At 34.1% G+C, this 25,101-nt stretch overlaps 1 protein-coding gene across 5 annotated transcripts in view; it reads left to right on the forward strand.

Annotated features, from left to right (window-relative positions):
* The first annotated feature begins 6,157 nt into the window (after positions 1–6,157).
* LOC120624492 (TOX high mobility group box family member 3-like) overlaps positions 6,158–25,101 on the forward strand; it is a 32,214-nt gene continuing 13,270 nt past the window's right edge. For 2 of the 5 annotated variants that reach the window (XR_005658769.1, XM_039891069.1), the window contains exons 1-3: positions 6,173–6,238; positions 21,987–22,061; positions 24,091–24,216. Coding sequence is in view for 4 of the 5 variants with exons in the window: in XM_039891069.1 (XP_039747003.1) it covers positions 6,173–6,238; positions 21,987–22,061; positions 24,091–24,216 (267 nt within the window). In the remaining variant the exon portion in view is untranslated. Of the gene's footprint in view, positions 6,239–10,699; positions 10,786–13,476; positions 13,525–21,986; positions 22,062–24,090; positions 24,217–25,101 lie in introns of those variants that run through there. The other 3 variants (XM_039891066.1, XM_039891067.1, XM_039891068.1) reach the window with 3 other exon arrangements.

The raw sequence follows: 25,101 nt of genomic DNA on the forward strand, positions 1-25,101 counted from the left end.
GGGGCAGAATTAACTTGTCCATCTGCCAAAGCACGGTAACAGGGTTAATATAATATTACACATTTGGATAGTTAATAGTGAATCCTCAATAATATTATAAATGTGAAAGTGGGCTTCTTTTTTTATCCTTCCTTTTCCTAACTCAGCAACAATGCTGAGTTAGGAAATCGCTGATGATAATAAATAATTACCAGTGATTACCATCATAAAATAAAAACATATACCACGTATAAGAGAAGTAGAGTGCCAAAAAAGTCAGTAAATAAATTTGGTAAATTGTAAATTGAGTAGAACTTTTTGGCTCATGTGTGTTAATGATTTAACCAATCCTTAGTTTTTCACAAAATATACTTGTAGTGATCGGGAACGGCCTTTTTAGACCTTCCTTGCTTATATATCTTAGGCTGTGGGAAGCGGACTAAAACTTAAGTTTAAAGTTATAATTCACTGACCCTGAATTCCATTCATAGGTGTCAGTACTTGTAAAGTAGGGTCAGAAATAATTTATTTAGATACAGTATTTCTTTTCCTCGCAATTGAAATAAAAAGCAAAGCCTTAACTCTCATTTTATCTTTCAATCAAAAATTAAACCGGAAAACGAACGAACTTGAACAAATTTCCTTGCATTTCCTCATTTTATCCTCGGCTGAAATATCAGCCCTCGCCTTCCGCTCAGGTAATAACCATCTCCTTTTTTTTCTAATGATTGTTTTTATTTTAGTTTTTTTATTTGGTGTACAATAAAGTGTATTTTCATTTCATTTTCATTTCATCTTGTTGATATAAATGGATTGTTTTATGCGCTATAACACAATCTACTATTTCTCTAATTCTTTACTAATCACACATAATACCATTTACCATAGAGACTAAGAAAATTTATCAAAAATTACCTCAATAGAATAAGAAAATCCTTTCGCAATTGCTGCCGGCATGTCCACAACAGGCTCCCCTGGGAAAGGCGGCGGCGCTCCGACAACAGACAGCGGGTGTCAGCCGCCACGTGCTACCCAAGGCCACTCGCTTAGTGTCAAGGTCATTGCCACTCCAGCTACACGCGGCACCCACGCTTCTGCTGTCACCACAAATAGACCGACCCACTCGAAACAACCTGCTCGCTGATTCTGTAACTTTTTTTGACATTTATCGACCGTCGCGCAATGATCGAGACCTGTCATCTTCATACAAAGCTCTTGAATTCGAGATTAGTAAAGTCTTTTCCCAGAGAGCTCTACTAAGCAATTCCTCACTACTCATCCCTGCCTTCTTACATCATTCAACACCAGGCACTGAACTGGTGTGCAAGACGTACAAGGGTAATGCGGAGCAGGAACCTCATGAGTTTTCCACAAATCTTCAATGTCCACAGCAGTACTAAAGGCCTTCCCAACGGGTTAGTTTGGCCATAGTCACCACGGTGGGCAGACGGGTTAGTTAGTGATCGCAGTAGATGGTAGTGATAGCACAGAGAACGCTGTTGCCCGTTTTCTGTTATATACCCTTAGTCACCCCGTGGGAAGAAGAGGGGTAGTCACAAATGTTTTCAGATCTGCCGTCACCACACAGCATAAATCCTTCGCCTCCCTTATTAATTTAAATGCAAAACGATTTTTTTAGTATAGAACAGTATGGTAATGAAAACCATCCCCATATTACCTACCCTGTCTTAGGCTATTGTTTGATTAGGATAAAGTGATCAATGCATAGATATGTTCCGAAGTATATATTATGTAAGCCCACTAATAGGAACGCTCTGTAGCCTCAACTGGTGGAAAAGGGTGAACTTAGATAGTAGGGAGCTCACACAAATACCTTGCTGTAAATCCTCTCATAGTTGATTTAAAGGCAGCCTTATCCTCTTTATTTCGGACAATGCTCTTGTGGAGTCATTTAAGTGCTTCATGATTAAATCAACACACGATTTAATAGCTCTAAATACACAAAAAAATCACCGACACCAAGTATTATTGTTGTCGTAGATTCTACCTGCTCCAACAATATTAGTATACCCCAACAGTATGCAGCTTACTCTTCCAAGTCTTTCCTGGAATGATAAACTACATACTTTTCATACAGACCCTTAGTATTTAGAATCCTATAAGTATTAGTGTGTAATTGTTCGTAAGTATGTATATAATAATAATACACCCCACCAATCAGTTTCCCTTGGTTTTCCTAATCCTAAGGTTGCCTGGAAGAGATCGCTTCTAAGCGATAAGGCCGCCCTTTGTATCCTACTTTTTAAGTTTATTTTTGTTGTGTCCATTGTTTTTTTTTTCCTATTTGTGTTGTACAAATAAAGTGTATAAATAAATCCTTGGACTTTTACTTAATTTATTACCTTTCCAATGTAAGTTTTGTTCGGGTTGGCTCTACAATTTAGACTAATGCCACTTAACATTTTACTAACATAAAATAACATATATGATTTCTTTCAACCATTCAATACTATGTTGTAAATCTTGAATGAATCATTTTTTTTTATATTAAATATGACTATCTTTTTTAATATCACCTTACTTCAAACACTACAAAACTAAAAGTATAGAAGAATTAGTTTTGAAAATCCAATATGCAAATACCTACAGATAAAAGTTGAATCGAAATACAAACAGTAAAAATCGAAAATATGTAAAGTCAATAATTATTTTAAGTGACATGAATACGATGCACATTTATCCATTACCAAGCAACAAAATAGTTAATATTTTGTCTTTTGACAGTGTGTTCCTTCGTTTGTTTTTTAGTATATACGTTCATCTGTCCTCTCGTATCTCCGAAAATATTTATTATAATGGGATAAAATAAATGTTTTACATATAAGTAGGAACTCTTCATTACACAAGAATTCATCACCAATTACAATACTAAAGTAAAAGCATTAGTATGCAAAGGCAGTTTTATTGCTCAAGCAATTACTTCGAGGCAACTTTTGCGATTCGCATTAGCACTATATGCATAGCGTACCCATTTTACGTGTCTAAATGACATCATGTCAAATATAACTATCAATATTTGAACAAAAATACTCAAATTAAAATAATAATTTTCTAAAACCGCCAAACGAAACTATCTGTTCCAAGCGCTCGAGCTGGCTATTCCTTTTGCTATCACTGTCTGTAAGTGTCGCTTAAAACTAAGAGCAATATTTATTTAAATATAAATGAAGTATAACCAGGTTGCATTAACGTAAATCATAGAGCGTTTAGAACTCCCAATAGGATTTTTCTATAAGCTTCCGAATGTTATAAACACTTTGAGCTTATTAAGAGCGATCCCCATGATATTATTTGCCAGTTTATTACAATAGTATACAGTTAAGACCACCAATCCGTTCAGGGCTAGCGTGGTAGACTACGGCCTTAACCCCTTCTCATTGTGGAAGGACCCGTGCCCTGTATTAAGCGGGTAACAGGTTGATATGATGATGCTGATGATGATGATATAGTTAAAATAAATACTAATTTTATCAAGTTTTTTACTGTGGACTCAGCTTTTGTAAGCTTTTTATGGTACTCTATCCATATTACCATACTTATTATTACAAAATTAAAAGTGTATTTATATGTTTATTGTTTACCCTTTTCGCCCTAATTAAGCAAGCAATCAACTTGATAATTGGCACAGAGTTAGTTGAAAGAACGGCGAATAAAATAGGCTTTCGTATCCCGTAAAAACAAACGGTTCCCAAGGTATTTCTAATAAACGCGGTTGAAGAACGCGGGCAACAGTTGTCTGGAAACCTTCTAGCTGGTAGCGGGGATGGTAATTAGTTTCTACGTTTTATTTGACCATACATAAGATGATTCATTTCAAACCTTGAGCTTGAATTAAGTACCTCCTTCCCACCAACGATTTTATAATCTAAGGTCTATGCATAGCTTACGGTTAAAGTGTAAATGTTAGGTTAGGTTATCCGAACTGCAGTCGAGTTTTATAGCAATGTGAATTTCATTTTATAAGTGCACCTATTATATATTATTTTACTTACTATTAACACGTATGTTAGTGGCAATAACCGGGAATGATGGTTCAACTTGCTCTTAAAGCTAGAAGTGTGGACAGCACCAATATCTCCAACCTGAGGGCTGGTTGTAGTATAACCCGAAAACCTTTAACTGAAATAACGGACGGATATTATAGCCTCATTAAAAGACAGTGTTGGAAAAGCAAAAACAGGTAGATAGGGAAATATATATATATATATTGCATTTATTACGAATACAACAAATTATAAGTGTTCTTTGTAACTCAATCTAATTTCATTCGCACTTGGCCGAGAAACTTGAACAACTTTCGTATACTTATTCAAACTTTGCTGGTTTTGGCTGCTTTCCAGAACATGGTTGGATAACAAATTTTTGAGTAAAATTAGTTTAATAATTCTTATCGTTATATCACGAGAATTAAAATCACAGATATTATACTTTTTACTAAAACTTGGAGGCAGGTTCCAGTTCATAATACAGGTATAGAACGACACGTGGAAGGTATAAGATTAATTTGTTAATTAGGCAGAAGGCAGTGAAATGGCCGAACTGAGGGTGAGGGGACAGGGATAGTCCAATTGAAGCAACTCGACGTATGTTTCGATGTTCGAACATAAATAATTACTTCGTGTCTGGGCGTATTTTCCTTGTTGTCTGGATGCTACTAAACCGGTCTGTGCCCGTAGCAAAATCGAAAATCCACTTTTATGATAAAAAAATAAAGTTTTAAACTTTACAAGTAGAGGATACCTAATATCATCCAATTACACATCTTCGGGGTGCACGTAGCACTCCTAAGATGCTTAATTTGCACTCTATTATAAAAAAAACATAGTTTTCTTGTTTAGAAAAATTCTATGAATAGATATCTAATTTGAATGTTTGAATTGTTTTAATTTTAACGTCGTTAACATAAAACCTTTATCATCTTGGCTCAATAATAAATACAGAAAACGGTATCTTCTTTTATTTTTGATGTAAAAAAATCTACTGGCACTCCTTGGCAGTAAAATCTACCCTAATACCGTCTTGGCAAACAGCATGATTATGCTTATACCATCTGGCCCCTGGCCCCATAAAATCACTGTACTTCTAATTTGATAGACGAAAAAGTATTTCAAATCTTAAGATTTAATACCTTCTATCCTATTAATAAACTAGGCAAATATGTACTTAAATATGCACACAAAATTTAAAATGTGCTCAATTTATAAACCTTAACCGAGGAGCGTTTAGGTTCAAAATCATATTTCCTCACCACACTTACTACTTGTTCCGTATACGGAAAGAAAGGGGCCAAGTAAAGCAAAATATTGATGTAGTAATTTTTATAAGTAACTGATTACAAACACTTAAGTAATGAATGTCATCAAATTAAGTTCTAAGCTCAACAGAAAACATTACTGGAACCTTAATTCGCGATTAAGGCGAGCATAGAATGCGGGGTGAGCGGCGGTGGAGGCTTCAGAGTGCATGCGGGTGTGGGGGCTGCAGGGTGCGGGGTGCGCGGGGCAGGCGCGCCGCGGGCCGCCACTTCTCTGTACTCGAGGAGCCCCGGTACACCTCGGTTTCCGGCGGGTGCTCCCTCGCGGATTCCGTCGCCGAAGTGTGTCCCGCCGCGCTAGGCCCGCGTGCCCGAGCCGGCCACGTGCTCGCAGCTAACCGCCACTCGCCCACTGCCGGTGACGACACCTCGCTTTACGCGTACCAACTCCATTGATAAATACCGTAATTACTATACGCCGATTGTAGACGGCCTTTCATCCCAATACAAGTTTTCCAATCAATTGTCTTTTATAAACAAATACTTTATTATATCAACTATTTTCTTAAGAAAAATATTTTTTTTTTTTAAAGACTGCTAAAATAATTGATCGGTGGGAAATAAATTGTTTCATATTCCAAACTTTTAAGAATGTATTAATAACCTGTATTTTAAGAAATTTAAATATTATCTATAATTTGATTCAAGCCTTACATTTAAAAATACCTTCCTTCTAAATACCCTGTTATAATTTGCAATTAAAATAATTAATTAAGGTTTAACGGGATTTCATATTTGAATAATAAGAATATTAAAACCTTATAAAGGTTAGAGTTAGATGACTTACGTTAACGTAAAGATAAAGTAAATGGACTGTTTAGCTTGGAAAGCAGTGCTCTATTTAGTTGATGAGTCACCATGGAATCCACTCAAGTCGCTGCGGATGATCGTGATAGAACCTATAAAATCTACAATATGTACAAGGTAAGCTTAAGGTGAAATATATATTGTATTAAACTTTTCGCTAAAGCTTCAATGTTTTACTACATAACTAATCTTAATTTTATAGTTGGATCACGAAATATTAGATATCGTATCGTATTATTTGCAAATAAACCCATAATTTCCATTATTAGTAATATTTTTTTATAAATACACCACGACTTGTTACTTCGGTATACCTGCCTAAATTTAGAATATAATACATAAGTTGCCATCAATAATATCAAAATAACTGCTATAAATTTAAAAGGTATTTCAAGAAGAACTTGAAGCAGCTATAACTAAACTAATTATGGTATACCTAAGTTTATTTGTAAATTATGAAAAACCAAATCAAGTTACTGGTCACGGTGGCACAAGGTGCAAAGTTATATAAATCGGACCCGCACCGTTTATGCTTGTTTAGAGTCTTAAAATTCCATATTAATTCTAAAATCTATTTCATTAAAGTTTTACACCGAGTAGTTCACTAAGAAAGGATTAAACTATATACTCGTACCATCTTAGATGTCAAAGAAATCCATATTATTAATTTTAAAGTCGTTCATTTGTCCTTCGATCACCTAGCAATATATTGACGGATTCACGTGATTTTGTGCAAAGATATAGTTTGTGGTCTGGAGAGTAAACTAGACTACTTATTTCCAGGAAAAATGCACGTTTCTTACGGATACGTCGGATAGATCTTAAGCAATTCTGTTATTAGATACCCCCCTGCCTAAATGGCAAAATGGATTTAGACGTGGTCTAATATTAAGGGATCTTAAGTAGTTGAAAAATTATTAATAATCGGGATTCTTTTCATCCTGGAAATCCAAAGAATAAAATAAAATTAAAGAAATGCACGTTTCCTATGGGAAAGATCTAAATTGCAATTCTGTTATTCAATACCTACTTATGTTACATACCAAGACAAAATAAGTTTATCGTACTTTAACACATAAACATTTAAATAGAAGGTACGCTTCTAGCGTTGAGTTATCGCTAAGAAAATTATCTCTTTGAAACAATTTACTTGGTCGTATACTTTAAGATTTTATACAACACTCATTTTATTTATTTTTTATAAGTACTTGCCATAATAGATACGTTTATAAAATAATGCTTTCGCGTGATTACGGCCGCATGGACTTATTTCTACGTAAGTAAAATAACTTTGGCCAGTTTTTAGTTTAGATTTTTTGAAGATCGAAGTGATAAAACTCACAAGGAATCCAATGCTCTGTGTAACGTTCAATTCAATTCTTGTTTATGGCTAACGTTACAAGACAATAATATGACTATGCCATTAATGTAAATATGTTAACTTTTGACATTCTATATTATGTTGATTAATTTTGTTCTTTTCGCCGACGCTAATAAAGTAGATTCTCTACTAAAATTGACAACTGGAATTCTGTCAAAGCTCTGAGATGAACGACCAGATGGGAAAACCAACAGTTATTGGAACACTTCGGCTATTTTTAATCTATGTAAAATATTTATTCTATAGATTATATGCGATGGCAGCTGCCCTCCCTGGAAATTTTGCAGAAAATTTATGAACTCTCTTAAAAATTTATGGCGGCCAAGAGACAGACAGACAATCAAAAATGAAAAAAAAAATACTGTTTTGACTTTAGTAGCGATCATAGAGAGCCCTAAAAAAATTTCACAGAACAGCCGCTGTCGATCGGATCTTAAAATGTCTTACTTGCCCCACCTGGACCAGAAGCTGGGTACGCCCATGACCGGTCACGATATATTTTTACAACGTCCTCGAATTCTACCAGGGATCTTTCTTTCCATCAGTACAGTTTCTACTTTTAAAGAATCATGTGGTTTTTGTTTTGATTCCACTATAAGTGAGCCTTTGACTGCAATCTGACGTGGTGGTAAGTGATGACGCAGTCTAAAATGGTAGCGCGCAGTCTTGTGAGGGAGTATGGCAGTTATATTAAGGCCACACCCCGAATCGGTTTCTACCTAGCCACGGCCGAAGCCTCCAACTAGACCAGACCAGAGAAAATTCAGAAATTGTGAATTTCCTACTTGGGCCTGCCGGGAATTGAACCCGGGACCCAGCGCTCACCGCTGCGCCAGGGAGGGATTGTGTATTCCCCAAGAATACTGCTGCGTTTACGCTTCTGGCTGGAACAAATAATGTGTTTCTGGACTTCGAGAGCTTTATGTTGAACATGTGCCTGTCGAGTCCACAGTGCCATAGAAGTTCATATTATCATTTAGGTGCCTCAGAAATGGCTTTTCCCGTTGTTGGGTTTCATTAGAACTTTAGAATGATTATTTCCTGTGATTTTTCTCCAGCGAACAAGAGTTTCTCTATACTTATAATAAAACTGTAACTGGACGATTTCTGTACATTTAATATATTTTGAAAATTTTGACCGGGGGATGCTTTATAATCGATGCTGAGTCCAAAACAGATTTTGATTTAATTTTTGTCCGTCCGTCCGTCCGTCCGTCCGTCCGTCCGTCCGTCCGTCCGTCCGTCCGTCTGTCTGTCCGTCTGTCCGTCTGTCCGTCCGTCCGTCCGTCCGTCCGTCCGTCCGTCCGTCTGTCTGTCTGTCTGTCTGTCCGTCTGTCCGTCCGTCCGTCTGTCTGTCTGACAACGAGTAAGGAAGTTTCGCCAGGCTATTGAATATTGTAAAGAAAGGACCAAACTGTATTTCTATTGGCCGCATACCGTAACCAAACAGGACATTCAGAATCTACTGATCTGCAATTTTCTTTGTGTTTATTCAAGATTGGTAGGTTTTTTTATTAGTAGAGTTTTGGCAGATAAGTTTCCACACAGATACTTATTGCGGTGACTTAGAATTAGGAGGCGTAGATACCCAGATCGCGTTAAAGTTCTACCTTGTTGTATCTCGAAAGACATTTAACCTTACCTGGAGCCGAGTGGAATTGGAAAATAATGTTTTACTAATATAACAAATAAAAATGCAGCCAGCTTCGCTCTCATCTCTCGCAAGATAGAAAATTATTGTAAATGTTGATGTTGGAAAAGAGCGACTACTGAGTTTCTTGCCTGCTCTTCTCGGCAGAATCTGCTTTCCAAACCGATGGTAGAGTCACTACAAACAGACGTACTTAACGTTTCAAAAGTGCTTATAAAGTAGGCTTACTTGAATTAAATAAAATTAATATTTTGAAAAATGAAGCTATCGAGTTTCAACCTGACAGGTGGATTTTTGTGCATCATACAAAATGTCTAAACAATATCTTTATAATTTTTATTTGTTTGTTAATGATTTTACGTTATACATATTTATATTCATAAATATTTGTAATAGTAAGCATATTATGGTTACAATAAGGATCTATATATTTCGGTATGTTGCGCCGTTACCCTTTACATTCTTGAATTACTATTCCCAATGGTTGTCTGAAAGGGATTGCAATAGCAATAAGATCGCTTTTGCATACCAATGTTCATGAAAATATGTAACCTGCTTTAGGAGTTCTATCTGCGAAAAAATGGGTTCAATAATGTTTATCTATCTATAGAATATATATTTAAATTAAATAGACTTTTACTAAATAATTGATAAAAGTAGTGTCATCTTTTTTCTCTGTAAAACTTTTTAAATTTCAACTTAGATTTCAGATTAGAAAGCTAGTCAGTGGTAATGTTTTATTCACAGAGCCTTCGGTCTTCTTTCAGGAAAAAATATAAAACTTCATGAAAGTCATAAAGTAATGGAGGTATAATGCCAAAAATAATAATGTTCAGTACCTTGAGAACTAAGGTTTACTTTATGTCCATTCAAAACATTTTATTACATACTTGGGGATTGAGTTAAAAATAAACTATAAATATTAAAAATTAATAGTGATTGGCTGCTCCGGCTGTTCCATTTTTCAATTAGTCAACCTCCGAAGGGGATGGATTAATTACACTAAGAAAATCATAATCATTATTATTATAATAATAATACAACCTACAAAATAAACCTGAAACCGTTAAAGACTAATTTTAAAGTGTTAAATGAACCTGAGCCTCAGATTGTATTAGATGGGCTGCTAGCTTTGTAAGGCATCGGGAACACCCGTTCAAAAGATCGGTGCACAGATTTGAGTTGTGCCGGTTTGGAAGGCTTCGGTTAGAGGCGAGAGCAGCGCTCTCGGCGTGGCTCGGCTGCTAGGGGAACTAAAGGCGCCCCACCGAAGCCCGCGCCACGACCACCGACCGCCACGCAGTCTTCCCGCGCGGCCCGCACGTGTGTCTAGCGTGTCATCATACATAATTTCAAGTAATCGCTCTCGATCTAATTCGATTCAAATCTTAACAGTGCAATTTAAGTTACAAAAACATTAAATTTAACCGTGCATGTCTGTGATCTAAGGGCGTAGACGTCGTCTAAACATCATTGTGACCGAACATCAGTGTAATTAAAACTGTAATTGTTATAAATTTTACTTCCTCGATAGATTAATTAGATCTTACATGGAACCGGAACGTATTTAATTAATGTCTGGAATTTATTATTCTACAGCCAATGAGATATGTAACTTCAACAAACTGTATGGTGTGTATTTAACTTTCTATTAACTATTTGTTTAGCTTGTACGTATCTCTACTGTAGCAGCAAGTCAAACATGGGCCTATCTACCTTATTAATAAACTTCGAGTTTCGGTACATTTACATAATTCTCTACATATATTTTCTGTTAATTTAAATAATAGTGTGTTTATGTATAATAAATAATACATTTTCTCGTCATAGTCTAAAACACATGTAGGTAGAGATAATAAATTGATGGATAAATGTAAATATGCACTTATAACATTTATATATTTATTTATTTGAGGGTGCGCCTAATTGTAACCATTTAAACACTACCTTATTATAAACCGTAGCAGAACCGTGGTAAGATAGATAACATGAAGCCATAATATAATGTAAAATTTGTTTTATATACCTATAAACAAGCAGTAATTCAAATTAAACCAAGTCCCCACTCTTGCCGGCCGTCTTTTGTCTCAAGATTATTATAAGAGAGAGTTCCTACTCTACTTGACAGAATCATATTTTTCTTTTGTTATTGTAGGTAGGTATGTGAGTTGTTCAAAAGTGTATATTTGATACCGTCCGTTTGTATGCCACACTCATTTTATCAAACCATAAAATGTATATCTGAATTTCACTTTTAGTTCGAATAGAGAATATTGTAAAATTTTTGTGTCTATAAATTATGTTAAAAACAACATTATGATAATCATGTGGTGACGTAACTGTATTACAAATAATATTTTTATTACTCTGTCTTCCAGCATGGGTGATAACGCCTCTTCCGAACTCGATTTTAGCAATATTCTTTCTTTTATAATCGTCCGTTATCCTTTTAGGAAGTAGAACTCTATTTCTTCCAAAGATTGTTATTTTAAAGTCATACCTACCCACGCAGATAGGTATGGTTTTAAAATAGCATTTTAAAACACTTATCTTAAAACACGCACCTAATTAAGTTATTTTTTTTATCATATGCGTGTCACATTTGATCGTGTAGCACCCTAAATCGATGTTGGGCAGGAAACTGGCTGGGGCTGATAAAATATCCAACAAATAGAAAACTTGTAGAAAACTTTAGAAAAATAAGCTCTTTTCAGACCTTTTCTTCAGAATACGGTTCTAGTTATTCCTGCGGTAACTTTTGATATCGGTGTCGCATGTTAACCTATTATGCAAGCTATATATGTATATATGCAAAAGAAATCATCAAGATCAATGCAGTGTTTGATCCGAAATACCTAGGTAATGAACAAACAAATAACCAAACAGACACGCTCACATAAAAAACAGAAGTATGGTTATAAAAAATAATTAAGTACCTAATTTATAAAATATAATCAAATATAATATGATATAATAACAAAGGTTGTCACATTGAAAACCTAAATAACATCGTAAATTAGATAAGTACCTACACAATGCAGTTGATAAAATTACTATCTGCTGACAAAGTAGGGCGTAAGATATTGCCCACCGATATTAAGATAAGATGTGTTTAAATAATTCCCCTTTAGTTTTAAATAATTACATTTAGTAATTCGGTACTCAATAATGGGAAAATGGGTTTGAATTGAATCCTGACTTCCGCCATTTTTCTTTTCCAAATAAGCGGCCACGTATAAAAAATTTATTAACCAATGTTTGGCATCAAGTAACTTATTATTTCATGTAACAAAATCCGCTTTAGAGATTCAGGTTCGGGATATAAGATATAATATAAGGTTTTCAGTAATTAACTTTTGAATTAAAATTAAACATCCCACCTTACAAATTGCCTCTGAAATATCGTTTTATGGTAGGTAATCTAGGTCTAGACCAACAGGAAATTGAATAAAAATTTACCCACGTGACTCCATCACTATCTATGCAAGTGGAAGATGTGACTGGGTCGCTTTATGAAAATTGAGGATGGAAAGTCTGCGTCATTATACCTTCCTTTTAGATCTTTAAATATTCTCGTAAAGTTTATTTTAAGAAAATTCATTTTTAAGGGTATGAACTTGTATGCAAATTTGATGTCTTTAAAGTTAGTCATTAAACTCTGAAGTCCTTTGGTGTCCTTTCGGGACAAAATTAGGTAAACGCTAAGAAAGGTTTTTACAAAAATACAACCATTGTCAAAAGTCAAATTAAAGTTAGAAGGTATAAAAAGATAGAGAAACACACATTTATACGAAATTTTACTTTAATTTTCGTCTCAATAGACCCTTTTTACCAAAAATTGTTTTTACTCTTACTTAAAATTCATTTTAATTAAATTTTTGTTTTCTACTTTATTTTGTGTAATAAACAATCTATCTTTCAATTTATAAATCTAGTAAGATATGATTAGTTAGATTAAAAATCAGAGACAACTATAAAGTAACCAGTATAGAATGAAGGTTTTTAATTTCTATAAGTTCAATAACAGGTATTTCATCATAAATATTATTTAATAATCAAAATTCTTTGAGACTAGGTACATTTTTTCTCGATCGATGCAACTATAACTAAAACACCTGTTCATTTCCGTTATAATTGTATAGGTAGGTAGGTACCTATCTATTAAACGGTTAAAACTCCCCTATACAAAATGTAAGCAGGTTACGTTGAGAGATGCGTTCCAATTGTAATAACACCAATTGATTTAATGCTATTTTAGTGGGAGGAACTAAACGAGGTCACCGACCGGCAATTATGTCCTCCTAAAGAATTCTCTACCAGAACCGGCATTAATAATGGTGTGCTCTCTTACAATATTCAAATGCTGTGATGGTAAGTAGGTAGGTACAACTCATGGTATCTATCTATTAATTATTTTTATGACTTATTATTGTTATTTATTAAAGCAATTTATATCCATCCTAGGAATATGAATAATGAACGTAGTGCTTTTGTCGCCTTTGGATGCATTTATTATAACGTACATTTAAGCATTTGTTATTAATAATCATATCTTAGGTATTATTGTATCCTGACTCAGTGACATAGAATTCAATTAGTTTTTTAATGTAATTATTACTTTTATAAAAATCTAGTCTAACATATACTTATACTAATAACGTGTATGTGTTAAACCTTAAAATTATGACTTAATAAAGAGTAAATTTTCATCAACTAACATTTTAATATACCTAGTCCCTTGAAGGTACACTCTGTTTTATATATTGGTGCTCATAGCTTCAATAAAATATGTAGTCGGTAATTTTGAAGGTTGCAAAATAAAAGAGGCAGGTGGTAGTGATGATAATGATTTTTCTATGAATCAGTAAATCTTATTTAGGTAAACTAGGAAATTTATGAAACTCGCCAATAGTAGTCTAGAATAGGTACCACCAGTCCACGTATAGGGTTCCCACTTTTTATTTTTCTTGTACTTGTCATATTGTGTGTGTTTTTCCCTGAGTAACCATAAACAATCTGCTTATGTGAATGCTTAACTAAAGAAATAAAGGTGTTCAACTAAAGTGATAGTAGTTTATTGATACGGTCAGGATTTTTTGTCGTAATAAATTTAAACAGGAAATATAAACTCTACGTAGAGTACACTGGTAAAAGCCTACTTTATTGAATTTTTTATACTATTATTTATATATATCATACAGTCAGACTATATATACATATGAGTCGTAGCCCCGTCCTTGTTTTCAAAAATAATACTGCAGTCTTAATACTGTAATAATTTTTGACAATGCTCGATTCCCTCTTAGGTACCATGCCAATGTCAAGTGTTAACAATGTATTGTAACTCAACCAGTCTACGAACTTGCTAATTCCTTAAAATATAATAATAATTTAGGCAAATAGATACGTACCTTCTGAGATATGTTTATTAAAGTTGCCTACTTTTTAAAACTTTCTACTTTCCACGCTCTAAAAACATATTAGAAACATACCTACCTACTATCGTTATGGACGCAATATAATTGTCTGTAAAGAGTTATTGGAATTCTTTTCTTATATTACGAAAAAGTTACTGAACCCATTGTAAAGAGGTCAAGGCCCTTTGTCAAGGGCCATTTCTCCCTAATATTCTCTACTTAGCAATCGATATTTAACGAAGTAAATTTAGGTAAAAATCCATGTTAGTAGGTACTATGTGCTTACGAAGGCAATTGATTGGTAGGTATTTCATTAAACAAAACAACATAAACCGGCTAAGTTCGAGTTGGACTTGCGACCGAAGGGTTCCGTCCCAGGATTCAATCTGAAACCCTACCTACTATTAACATTATTGCTTTCTGAAAATTGAAATTAAGGGCGTCTTACAAAAATAAAACCCATATCATGTAAAATTAGAGAATATATTTTATTTGAACGAAGTTCCCTTAACGCGGCTTGCGGTAAGAATTAACTGGCAGACATTGTCCGTAACGAAAAAGCGTTATGCCCATGCGAATAAATATCAACTATATTCTTACGTCATAGATTTTAAGTAGGTACTATGTACAGAGGAAATGCTTTTTGATACTTGCATAGTTTTAGATGCTAGTTTTGTATTTTCTTTAAGAAACTAATAAATTATTTTGAACTTATAATAATTCGAACTCACATTAGTCTTTTTAAAAGTTTGCAGACAATGGCACTGATAATGTAATATATTTCAAAACGTGCAAAATATTAAATATGTTGTATCTGTAGCATTTTGAAATGAGGTGTCTATTTGACTTGTATTTAAAATTGACCGTGTTTAGCACACATTAATTAGTAAGGTTGAGGTATTTGTGGAGATATAAACAGAAAGACCTGCATTCTGATTTACTAGGAGTATTAACGTAAAATAATTAAAATATCGAATAATCAGAAAACAACGTAATGCAATGTGGATATTAACAGCCCTTTTTCTTTAGGTCACGGAAATTTATAAACATAAATAATTACCAAACATCAAATTAAATTCGAAGTTAAATAAAAGACTTCCTTATACTTCGAATGTAATTTGATGCACATATGCACAAAAGCCAGAATACACAAATGTTTTTATATAACTCGAATAAGTACATATATATAAGCCATCTTCTTGCTTCATGCCTAACACATTCAAGCCCACATCCTAGCCGCAGACTCCGGAGCTAAAAGGGTATATGGGATAGTGGCATTTTTTTATTTTTCGTGATATAAAAAAACTATAAGATTAAATCTAAACCTATATTCATATAGACAAACGAAGTGTTCTTGAATGATACCATTTGTTCATCCACTAATCCTATTTCCTATTTCGGCCGATTTTGCAAAAAAAACAGTGTTATTTATGAAGTAATTTTATTTTTTCTGTAATATTTGCAGTCTTTTATCAATTCTATCCCATAAAAATCTAAACATTTTCAAGGGCACATGTAACGAAAGCTGAATCAGCATTATTTATTTCTCAATTTCATGTTGATGCCATTAGTAGGCAATTTACTATGTTATGACATTAATAAGTTTTTATTATTTTAGTAAAAGAGCACTGAAAAATGGTTTTATTACAGAACACCTAATCTCAAAGGTATCAAAAGGTACAATGGTTAACTTACATGCAATTTCAATTCTCGGTTACATAAATACATAATCCTCTTATATTATTAACTCTTGTTACCTTATTCTAACTAACTCTAGACCTTCTTCTTCTATTACTTAATAGCTAACTAAGCTCACGGTGTAGCCCTTTCCAAACAAAACAACGTATGTAAAATCTAAATATTTTAATGAAGTATATTGCAGTCTTTGGTAATAGATTTTCAAGTTTTAATATTCGATAAAATATAAAATGATTTATGCGAGCCCAGCATTTTATTACAAAATCCAATAACACAGGGCAATTATCGGCGTGTCCTTTCACTTACGGTTGATAGTGTGCAACGTATAAAGACCTATTGGGACCGCAGCAGCCGGTGTGCTGAGTGGTTCACAAACCGGTCGAGGAATGAGACCAACATCGAGTCAAGGCACTACAATATTGATCAATCGATTTTTGGAGCATCGATGCTAATTTATTTTCATAAAATCCTTTTGAGTCTTATTATAAAGGTATCTTCAAAGATTGAATTTATGGTAGACTAGCTGTTGCCCGCGACTTCGTCTGCGTTTGATTTTGTTTTTTGATGTGGCATTCAATTTAGTGGTAGTTCTAAAAAAATTAAAGTATTTATTATGTCTAAGCCTTAAATGAGTGAGGTTTGCTGCTGTCCGCTATGGAGTTCTGTCCTCTATCTCCAACCACATTCATCAGATCTACACAAAGTTTGGGCAAAATTAAATACATATTATATCCTCTATAGTACAAAAATAATTATTTAAATCGGTTATAATTTGTCGGTTATGTGAATTTGGAGATGATTTTATTCCGATTTTAATGTTATTGATCTATATTAATGCGTGCTTACCCTGGGTCTAGTATAATGTATCTCTCTCTTACAAATGAATGCCTAAAAATTTCTAAGAATATCATATTCCGCATTACACCAAATAAATTTTAATAATAAATTAAAAAGGAAATTATGAAAAAATTAAGATTTGATAATAGTCATTTAGGACAGTATAACTTGCTTTGACGGTGCGCTTAAGAGAAGAATGTGATCTTTTCGTTAGAAAACTTAAAACTTGTTGGTATATATTGTAAGCTAATGCAGCAGTAAAAAGGCTTTTTCGAAATCAATATTAATTATGATGCCGCTTCTAAGAAAAAAGATCTTGGACAGCCAGACCAGCCTTGGCGGAGTGAAACCTCGTTTATTCTAGAAAATTCCTGCTTCTTTAAGAGTTTAAGTAAAGATTCACTGATTCTTGAAAAATATTGATAATAGATCTTCCCCCGGTAGAGGTTTCGAGAACTACCTTTAGGTCAATGATACCCAAAGTGGTCTATCTATATCGACCGACAGCGTCGACGACGACTTGGGGAGTCCATGTCATTGGAGAAATTGGGGATCCCTGAGATTTAAATGTCAACAATAGTTAGTGGGTCTCTGAGAGGATTTTGCTTCCATGAAATGAAAGTTGGCTAATATTCAATAATAAGACCCCTTGCTTAACACTTAACTCTTAAACTGCTTATTAAGTCGTCTAAGAGTTAATTCAAGATAAATAATATATTGTGCCATAATAAAAGTACCTAGCACATTTTAAGAACTTCGAGCGAATAGAACAATATTTAGTTTATTGCTATTGCAGAATAAAGTCGTTCCACTTACTAGTAGGTACTCAGATATTTCTTAAGATTGCAATATCGATATACCTACCTAAAGTTGCATGCTACTAAGTAGCTATAATATAATTGTATTAGTTTAAATAAATTCTACATTAATGTATTACATTTTCCTTGAATTCAGATCCAAAAGTTATTACTATTAATGAAAGTTTCGCTGATGCTCCGTTTATTGATCATTCTTTTTGGACGATCGATTGGCGCAGTTTGCAGCGACCCTGAGTCCAAGGCCGTGGGTTCGATTCCCACAACTGGAAAATGTTTGTGTGATGAGCATGAATGTTTTTCAGTGTCTGTGTCTGTGTGTGTTTATACGTATATTATAAGTATTTATGTATATTATTCATAATAATATTCATAAGTCATCTTAGTTCCCATAACACAAGCTACGCTTACTTTGGTGCTAGATGGCGATGTGTGCGTTGTCGTAGTAGGTATATAAATTATAAATTATTAACAAATTGCTGAACTTTATTTTATCATTCCACATTGGATTGTACGTTTCAGTGTCCATATAATAAAGAGAGAAATCTCAACTAAGATGTCTACTAAGCCAGAAAATTTAATAATTCCATCGATAATTTCATTGTCCAAAGTTCTGCGGGATCTTGTTCTAACAAGAATCCCGAATCCCTTAGGAGGGGGAAATCTGCTTATATAGAAATAATATTTAAATTACAGAAAAATACTGTAGGTACGAACAATGAATAAACTTCATCATCTTCATCAACCCATTACGGGCCCACTATAAGATTCGGGTCTCCTCTAAGAATGAGTACAGTTAAGACCGTAGTCCACCCCCGCTGCAGACAAGACCTCGCAACCTCGCTTGGAGGTTCCCTCTCGATTTTTAACCATTAAAGCAAGTTATCTTTAACTGCTTAAAAGGCAGATAACTCTAAAAAGTTAGACGTGCGTACCTGGGATCTTACTGGATCCCCGGGAAAGGGTAGCCGAAGCCTTACCCTCAAGTCTATAACCTTTTAAATAAACTTAGATCACCCAAATGCCATTCGTAAACGTTTTAATGAAAATGTTTACGAATAGCATTGCTTGGTAATATGTCCTTTATAATCTAACATTTGTAATTTAAAAACATGTGGTATACAACCTACTTACTTAGAGGATCGACTAGAAATTTCATCTGCATATCGTTTAAGCAGGGTAAATTGTGGAGTTGAGCATATCCCCTCTCATTCAACATACCTATTTATAATAAATTTGAAAATGTTGATGTAGGAAATGAGCAACTATGCTAAATTTATTGCTAGCTTCTTCTATCTTTCTAGTTTAGAAGGCAATATGCCTTCAATAAACTTACATCATTAAATTTTTAATTTAAGTCTCATAATATATTAAATCATTTATTTCTCTCCGTATTCATAATCTTCTATTCTCTTTTCGAGCGGGTGAAGATCATAATCTGCACCCATGTACACCCAACAATAGAATATCATCATAGTAAATAAAAGCTCTATTTGACAGTTCAAAAATAGGAGTGCTCCGATCGTCACCAAACTTTACAGGATTACTCGCCAGGTCAATCCGGAGATTTCCTGAAAGTTTCATTAAAATCGGTCCAGCCCTTTCGGAGCCTATACGGAACATACCCACACACTTTCTCTTTTATATACCTATATACTCGTAGATAGATAGATGGATAATAGTTTTCTTCGAATATTAAAACTGAGAGACAATTATATCAACATTCTCATTTTAAATCTTGAAACTCATTAGCTGTTTGGATAATTGCTTTCAAACAAACTACGACACCGCAGACAAACTTTAAATTCAGACGTTCAAATTACAGTCTTTTTACACTGATCTGGGTAAGATTGTTTCGATCTTAATATTTATTAATTTTCTAATCTACATAACATGTTTACCGTGCTAACCGATCATTCATTATATTCTTTAAGGGGTCACGAATATTGACAGTGACTAATATTTATTCTGTGCCTTAATACGGGCCTACTGGTATATCCGTTTAAACTCATTGTATAATTTATAACAATAGTATAGTTTATATATAGTAATAGTATAGTTGCCAGCAAAGGTTTTAAAATAGTCGTAGTATCAAAAGTATCTAAATATTATTTTTATATAGAAATAGAAATGTCAATTATATACGTATACACTACTCTAAGGCAAGGGCCACACCTCTCTAACTCCTAGAGAAAATTAGCAAATGTGAGGTTTTTTTTTAATTCTAGTGCCAGTACTCTTGACTGTAATATCACGGAGTGGGAAGTGATGATATGCTAGCGAGCTTATGTATCTAGAGTATGGCAGTTATATTGAGCCAATTCCCCAACTCAGTTTCTATCGGAACGCTAAATCGCTGCACGTCTTTGTAACTAGTCAGTCAGTCTTTGCAGACTGGTAACTAGCCTTCTTCCAGACCAGATTAAAGTAACAACTGTAAAATTGATATTAATTTTACGATTCTTGTATTTTAATGAAAGTTTGGTAAAAAAACTACATAAAAACAATCTCGCTCTAGCCGAGTCAACTTTGTTTTTAAGGAATACCTAATCCGCAGAAGAGATTTTATCATTTTTCAGATATTATCCTAAACTTCGAAAATTACCAAATACTGACCCATAAGAAGAGAAGGAAATGAGAAGCGTTTAGGCCTTAGTCCGGCCAAGTACAAATTGGTAGACTTCATACGCGATGGTAAAAGCTCAGGTTTTGCATCCTATGCCGGTTTCCTCACCATTTTTTCCTTCGCCGATAGTAGATACTTATTTAAAATATTAGCTTCAGAGAACTAAGAGTAGGCACCAGGCAATGCCATAAATAAGCCTCATCCTAACGGTTAAAGATAATTATTTATCCCTTGAAAAAGGGCGTAATATATCGAAGGTATGCAGCAAACAATCCCAGTAGGTAATGCCGAAGTATAAATTTAAAATATAATTTAATAAAATTGAACCTATCATGTCGGGAAGTTAACGAGGTTGTTGTGTGGTGATCACGGCTTTGTACAGTCTAGTACCCGACAATTGCCAGGAAATAAGTATCCATCGCCCTACAACGTAATAAATTCACATCGAGATAAATTAACCGTTTACCCAGAGGTTGATCTCCCATCGTGATTATGTCCAATTACTGGATAATTTTGTTAACTATGGAATATAGTTTTTACAATCCGCTAGTTATACTTATAAGGGAATCAATTAAGCTGTTACTTGTTAGTGTGTACCTAATCTAAATTTTCTGCGTCGTGCGACTAGTTCTTTGTTTTTTATTTATAAATTAGCCCCTGATTGCAATCTCACCTGCTGGTAAATGATGAGGCAGTCTAAGATGGAATCGGGGAAACGTCTTAGGAGTATAGTATGGTAATAAATTACTTAAAACAAAATAAGGCTCTCTAATTTTTTTGACTGTAACTTATAAATGCATAAAATTATGATCTAGTTTTAGTAGAGACCTATGTTAAAGTAGAATTTCTTAAATAGTGTACACATAATTAATTGCGAAAACAATTCAATTTGTTTACTTAAACTTAAATAACACAAACAAGAAATGTAAAAGTTTTACATAATTCTGGTTTTAGTCACGTTTCCCAGGAACTGCTGGAACTGCATAAGTTTAATAGCGAGTACGGAGTAGGGCCTCATTTACTCCGTATACACCGGGGCCTGTTTGGCACACTTTCAATCAAGTGAACCACATTTCGCTGGGGTTTCTGCTCCCAACAGACTTTTAAGGCTCTTGTAAAAATATCCAGAAAAATATAACTTAATAATTGGACAGCTTTATTTAATGAACTCTCGAAGATTTTCGATCCGTCTGCGCTGACGCGTTTGCGGTTAAAAATAAAACATAAAATATGTTTTTATAATAAAAATTATGATGACACTTAAATAAGTTTAGCCCAGAAATATGGGCAGAATCCCTGGCAACAAGCGGGCACGACTTGTATAGTAATTATAAGTTTAGGTTACAGTTACATTACATAAAAAAATAGATATTTTAGAAATATTTACTAATGTTAATTTAATATAAAGATTTATAATCCTGTTTCGTATCTTTGTTTCAGCGGCCAGAAAGCCTCGAATCGCCCCTATCTGCGACTCGCGATTCTAAGGCAAGTGTGTACGCTATGAATGATCAGGTCAGTATATCATAATGGTTGAATTGTACGTTATAGATACGCAACACCATTTTAATCGTACCAGTATTGCTAAAATTACTAGTAAGTACTGTAATAGTTGTCAACTCAGGCTGGCATTGACGCCGAACCTCTGTAGTTTTTTTAATGTAATTTTTTGTTAAATCATGTACTCAATTATTCGTCTTCTTAGTGTGCCGTCTCCTTACGAAGGTTGGCAATCATTAGGGCTATCTCTACTTTAATGACACCGCTGCTCTGAATAATTATTTGGTGCTCTTTAAAAACCATTGTCGTAGATTTTGAGCCATGATATTCTTCTCCGGCTAGGCCATCTTCTGCCTGCCACTTTACCTTGTATGATAAGCTGAAGAAGTTCCTTTTTTTTTGTGTTCCCCATCACATGACCAAAATATAAACTTAATTATTAAAATTGATAAATCAAAAATAACTCACCAAAATCGTTCGGTTAGTAAAGCAGGTTGTTGTTAGTTACCCATACCCACTTATTTATGTATAAAATTGGGGGGGTTGTAAGTGGGAAGCGGTGATGTTCTAGTGGGCAAGGCATCGGCTTTTCATTCGTGGAGACAGAGTTCGAACCCCTGCACGCACCACTGACTTTTCGGTTGTGCGTTTTTAATTTAAGCAATTTAGATATCACTTGCTTTAAACTGTAGAAGAAAACATCGTGCGGAAACCTGCATGCCTGAGAGTTCGCCATAACGTTCTCAACGGCTTGTGAAATCCATCAATCCGCACCTGTTCAGCATGGAATTCGGCCTAAACCCTTCGCATTCTGAGATAACACCTGTGCCCTGTAGTGAGTCGGTAATGGGTTGATGATGATGATGATGACTTTGGTAGGTTGCCTGGTAGAGATCGCTTTCAAGCGATAAGGCCGCCTATTGTACCTTTTCTTTCTTTATTTCAATTCTCCTTTTTTTATTGCTTTGTATTTGGTGTACAATACAATTTTTAAGTGTATTTGATTCGATTTGATAATGATGGAGTGAAATTTGTAATTCATGTCCGGGTATCATAAGTTGTGGCCTTTATAAGTTATATTACAATTTTTATAATAAAACATAATTTTCTGAATTTTCCGAAGGGAGATTACAACCTTGTTGTAAACTACAACAGGTTTTTCTTCTTTTAAAGTTAAAGTTTGGGACTTAACAAGTAAAAGTCTTAAAAAATTAAGTCATACGCACACGGAAATATCTGAAATAGAGCTTATAGAGATAAATATAAAAATTATAGAGAAACTAATTTTTATTTGGGTATTATCAATGAACAGGATATGTATATAACTCATAAAGGGGTTTGAAATTTGAACAGTAGTTCCTAAACGTTCAATTCCTCAGCATTATAATATTACTAGCCGTGGCCCTTGACTTCGTCTCCGTAGGAACAGTTTAGCTGAGAGACGTGTGGCATTCAATTTAGGTGTAGTTCTACTTATGTTTCTAAGTTGTGTTGTAGGTGTAGTTTTTAAAAATAACAATCCGCTTGTTTAAAATATCTAAAAATAGCTGTTTTGTTTAGGTTAAGTTCTTAATTTTTAAGAAAAATTTAAAAACAAACAAATAAAATACAAAAAAATCTTTTTTAATAATTTAGATGCATACAAAAATAAATATGACAATTCCTCAAAGTGTAGATAAAAACACGAATAAAAATTATAAAATTTAAAAAAAAACTTTCCTTTTTATACTATTGTAGTATATTTAAAAAAAAGTATGCTTTACAATTCTTATAATAATACCTAGGTAGTTGCCTTTGTTTTCGTTTCGTGTGTATTACAGTCTTTTTACAAATCCCGTGGGAATAGTTCGTTTTCCTGGATTAAAGGTAGCTTATATTACTCTCCGTCCTTCCAACTAACTCTATGCCAAACATCAAGTTGATTGGTTGCTTATGGTTGGAGTTATGGCGTAAAGAAAGACAAAGTTACAAAAAAACAACCACACTTTCGCATTCCTCATATTAACTTGCTACTAAAAGCTATAAATTGTGTATTTTGTTTTAGACCTTTCATACGCCATCTTTTGGAGACGAAGAATTCGACATTCCACTGATGCACGGACAGCATGCTACATCTGGCGGAGGGCAGCCTCATATACAATATACTCAGCTACACCATTCAGCCCCACAGGTTTGTAAACATAACCCAATATTTTTTAGACAAGTATTACTCCCAATCATTCCTAGCCTATTCATTTCTGAAAAAAGGAAGTCTACTTTCTCATAGGAGAAACGAAATAATTGCATTGGCCCACCACGCTGCTTCATTGCGGACTGATGGGCTTCTTTACTATTAATATCACATCTAAGTGATAAGGTGAATAACAGAGTCCGACATGCTCTGCGAGTTACGAATTGAAGGCTGGTACTGAAAATTGCTATAAAGCAAAACGCATTAAGCGTTTTGCTTTATAGCAATTTCCAATTTATGGCACCACCTGAGATTCGAACCCAGGACCTCGTGATTCGTACTGCGTAAGTAGTTAAACACACTGACCACTACAGATATTAACTTCCTACATAACACCTAATAATTTAGAAACGTAGTAGGTGGGGACATCGTCTATAGAGTTCCTCGATCTATCTAACCTAAAGTTAAATTAAGTTTTTTAAGCATACACCCAGTGGCGTGCATAGAGGGTATGCAAAATATATAGAAAACTATATATACCAATAACTATATAGGTGTATGATAAACCTAAATAATTATGGTGGGGTTTCATTGTACCTACGCGTATTTTATTATATATCCCCTATATGTTCTCTATATATTTTTAAACGCGCTTATCTCAGGAACTACCAAAACGATTTTAAAAATACATAAGATAGTCCCCTTACCAATGTTAAAAGTAAATATAAATAGGAACGTATCTTTATTTTATAATATTTTGAAGTCAGGTGCAACCGGGGCACTGCCAGCTATTTAATTGTAAAACTCTACAATTTGAAATGTTTGTTTCAATATTCGCGACATACCTAAGTATAAATTAAAAAAACTTGTTTATTTAAGCTTTCG

Source organism: Pararge aegeria, chromosome 6, assembly GCF_905163445.1.
Source record: "Pararge aegeria chromosome 6, ilParAegt1.1, whole genome shotgun sequence".
Classification (NCBI taxonomy): Eukaryota; Metazoa; Arthropoda; class Insecta; order Lepidoptera; family Nymphalidae; genus Pararge; species Pararge aegeria.